The 3,958-nt window shown below is 42.3% G+C and overlaps 1 protein-coding gene across 1 annotated transcript; it reads left to right on the top strand.

The window, feature by feature from the left end:
* Positions 1 to 2,163: 2,163 nt before the first annotated feature.
* Positions 2,164 to 3,644, top strand: HTR1E (5-hydroxytryptamine receptor 1E). The gene has a single exon (XM_071742490.1). It carries the CDS (start codon positions 2,343 to 2,345, stop codon positions 3,435 to 3,437), a length of 1,095 nt encoding a protein of 364 aa, XP_071598591.1. The 5' UTR covers positions 2,164 to 2,342; the 3' UTR covers positions 3,438 to 3,644.
* Positions 3,645 to 3,958: the final 314 nt, after the last annotated feature.

The following is a 3,958-nucleotide window of genomic DNA, read 5'->3' as shown; positions in this document are numbered from 1 at the left end:
CAGAGAAGCGATGGACAAGTAGAAAAAAATGCACATCAAGAAGCAGCAGGAGTTCTCTTGTTCATGAATGACATCAGTAAATGGTTGTGAAGGATGTGTGAATTGCATGGTGGCTCCCAGTGCCTTTGAGTGTGCTTGTGGACCAGGGCACACTTGCTAAGTGATGAGGCTGAAGAAAGTGTATGGATTGCAATTGCTTCTGGTCCATGCTCAAGAAGCAAAGAGAGGTAGAGAGAATCTCTTTGCTTTATCCTCTCTGGTCAGAGTGTCAGACATACTCAAGGTGCAAAGTAGCAGAATCAAGATCTGACTTGACAGAAAAGATTCCCATGCACAACTGGTGAAGAAGGTTTGAGCTGAAGTTTTGGCATTAGGCTTAAATTACAAAATTGGTATTTCCAATGCAGTAACAGCCTGAAGGCAGATGAACTTTCAGCTGGCCTGTCCAGTCTGTTCTTCATAGTCAAACTTGATATCTTCTCCAAAGCTATTGATACTTTAAAGCAGTTTCTGAAGAGTGGAATGTAGTTTGGGGTGCAAGGGGTGGCGAGAATGGAAGCTTCTGCTATCACTTGGGTAGAATTTAAAACTCACATTTTGCTAACCCAGTGTCTGCAATGATACAGATACAATGATACTGCCTTCCTAAAACCTTTCTGCAAATAACAGGCTTTTTTTCCTGAAGTTTCTATTTTTTATTGTTCCTCATTCAGCTCATTCAGAAGCCAGCACTCCAGTTTCTGAGTAAGAGCATATGTGCGCAGAGCTAAGCAGCTGAGTAGCTTTAGATTCATAATTCCTCATACAAATTCTTAATTCCTCATTAGCTTGCATGTGCAAACTTTCCCTCAGAGCCCAATCCAAGTCCCACTGGTGTCAGTGCGAATGGATTTTACGTCTCAAATTTAGCCATCTAAAAATCAGGCATTTACTCTAAATGCAACTGTGGAGGAGCCACTTGTAGTCAAATTAGAGAAAGATCAGCATTTCCAGGATGTGATTCACACCATCTGCCTCAAAGTCTTGTCTTGAGAGGGGACGAGTGCATTTCTGGCAGCCACAATCTCATTCCCCTGACTGTCAAGGGAACCTAGAGGAGTCCTCACTCTTTGATAAGTAAAGCCAGGGGAAGGAATCTTTGTTTATTTTAATAGAAAAGGACACAGACTTTCAGTTTTTACATCCTTTATGCCAAAAAAATTCACAAACAACTAAGCAAGGCCCCAGAGGGTATCCCAAGTTCCATCCCACAGACTGCTAACTCTGCCTTCAGTCAGCATATAGGATGTATGAAAAAGGCATATAAACTCCTGAAACAAAATGAAACCTTTTTTGAAAAAATTACTGTTTGGACCTTATAGGGGCACAGGGAGCCTGACAAGGAGCAGAGTTTCACAGAAATCTCAAGGCAAAGGCAACAGCTTTTTGTCTGCCTCCTCTAAGGACACACACAGTGAGGTATGTGAAATGTCAGGAATAATCAGACAAAAGTATATAAGCTCCTAGCAACACTAATGTGCTGTGTAAAACCAACCATTTGCCATAAAGCTTTAAACATTGTTTGAAAGCATCATGTTAAAGGTAACCTGAGTAATTCTTAAGTTTGGTTACCAAGATACTAATACAGACATGGATATGAAAAAGCAGAATTGAAAATATGAAATGCTGGCCTGCGTTTGCTGAGGCTGCTCTGTTTCTTTATTCTAAAGGTGATATATATAAGTAATTTTCCTCTCTCATATAGCAATTAAAACAAAAAGGCAGATTTCCTCAGCCCTTCATCACCTGGAGCCTATTTAACAAGCAGGAAAAGGACCAGCTCCCAGCAGCAATAATTCACAGACATCATAGAAATGTTTGTTGGAAGGGCACTCTGGAGGGCCCTTAGTTCAACCTCCCACTTTGGGATGTCCAAAACCAAAGGAGAAATAACCAGTTCATGCTAGCAGGAGATCTGGCCAAAAGTGTCCTTTAGAGAAGAAAAGGAACAAACTATGAATGCAGAGGAAAAGGGGAAGAAAGGACAGGAGAGGAGAAAAGAAGGGAAAGCAGACCAAAGTTTTCCTTTGGTCAGGTGGCAATTATAGAAGCAAAGGACTTCTCTGCCAAAAGGTGAGATATTTCTAGGTTCACTAACACATATGTTTTCATCTTCTAGGAAAACAATGAACAGGAGGAAACCTGGAAGGTTTTTGCTGCTCTGTTGAATATGGGATTATAATTTTAAAAATTTCACCTGCAGCATCTCTGTCCCTCTTTCAAATGGGTGACTTCTGAACCTGGAACTATTTGTCACCTGAAGCAGGCAACATCTTCTTTCACTGTGCATCCTGGAGGGGAAAATGAATTTCACAAATTGCACCACTGAAGCCAATGTGGCTGCAAAGCCAAAAACAGTGACTGAAAAGATGCTCGTTACCCTGACCTTGGCCACAATCACAACCTTGACCATGCTGCTGAATTCTGCTGTAATTGCGGCCATCTCCACAACCAAGAAGCTCCACCAGCCAGCAAATTATTTGATATGTTCACTCGCTGTGACAGATCTCCTTGTTGCTGTTCTGGTCATGCCCTTGAGCATCACTTACATAATGATAGATAAATGGACTTTGGGATACTTCATCTGTGAGATCTGGCTCAGCGTCGACATGACCTGTTGCACGTGTTCAATCCTTCATCTCTGTGTCATTGCTCTGGACAGGTACTGGGCGATCACAGACGCCATCGAATACGCCAGGAAAAGAACGGCCAAAAGGGCCGGGCTGATGATAGCCACCGTGTGGACTATCTCCATTTTCATATCCATGCCCCCTCTGTTCTGGAGAAACCACCACAGCGTCAATATTGCCAGCGAGTGCCGCATCCAGCACGATCACGTCATCTACACCATTTATTCCACATTCGGGGCGTTTTACATCCCCTTGACTTTGATCCTCATCCTCTACTACAGAATTTACCACGCTGCAAAGAGCCTTTACCAGAAGCGGGGTTCCAGCCGCCACCTCAGCAACAGGAGCACCGACAGCCAAAACTCCTTTGCCAGCTGCAAGCTCACGCAGACGTTCTGCGTCTCAGACTTCTCCACATCCGACCCAACCACGGATTTTGACAAAATCAACGCACCCGTGAGGATTCCTCCTTTTGAGAACGACCTGGACCTGGCTGGTGACCGGCAGCAGATCTCCACCACCCGGGAGCGAAAGGCTGCTCGCATTCTGGGGCTGATTTTAGGTGCTTTCATTTTGTCCTGGTTGCCCTTTTTCATCAAGGAGCTGTTAGTGGGCCTCCATGTTTGCACTGTCTCTCCAGAGTTAGCAGACTTCTTGACCTGGCTTGGATATGTCAACTCCCTTATCAACCCTTTGCTGTACACTAGCTTTAATGAAGATTTCAAGCTGGCCTTCAGAAAGCTCATCAGGTGTCGAGAACATACTTAAAAATACTGGGAAATTGTGACGATGATGATGATGATGATGATGACGTGACTCCTGGCCTTAACAACGAGCCGTTTCCCTTGATAAAGGGGATTTTTGTGTTTGCCTATTTTGCTTGACTTATCTTTAGCCTGTAATTCATTCTGCCTTTTTTTACCTCTAGTGTTATTCATTGTAAAGAATTTTCAATAAATTTATTCTACAACGGAACAGATTTTTTAGCAATGAAACAACGACAAAAAAGAAACTGCTAGATGCTCATGTTTAAGACATTTCGTGTAATTAATGATTCAAGAATCATACAATGATAATCTCTTTTATACATTTTTCATTTAAGAATCAAATGTCTAAGTTATTTTGCCTTGTAGTGATAAAAAGGCTTATAGCCTGAACCCCATGAATACATATTTACATATTCAAAAATTAATAAACACTTCATGGTCATGACAGCTAAACAGCAAATCTTCACTGTGGCATACTGTGAAATCTGTGACAGCCATTTAGAAAGAGAATTACCAGCATTT

Source organism: Heliangelus exortis, chromosome 3 (genome assembly GCF_036169615.1).
Source record: "Heliangelus exortis chromosome 3, bHelExo1.hap1, whole genome shotgun sequence".
In the NCBI taxonomy this organism is placed as follows: domain Eukaryota; kingdom Metazoa; phylum Chordata; class Aves; order Apodiformes; family Trochilidae; genus Heliangelus; species Heliangelus exortis.
This window is presented reverse-complemented; position numbering and strand designations above follow the sequence as displayed.

What these genes read in the sequence shown, in the direction of transcription:
- HTR1E (XM_071742490.1), top strand. Translation starts at nt 2,343, where the DNA reads ATGAATTTCACAAATTGCACCACTGAAGCCAATGTGGCTGCAAAGCCA.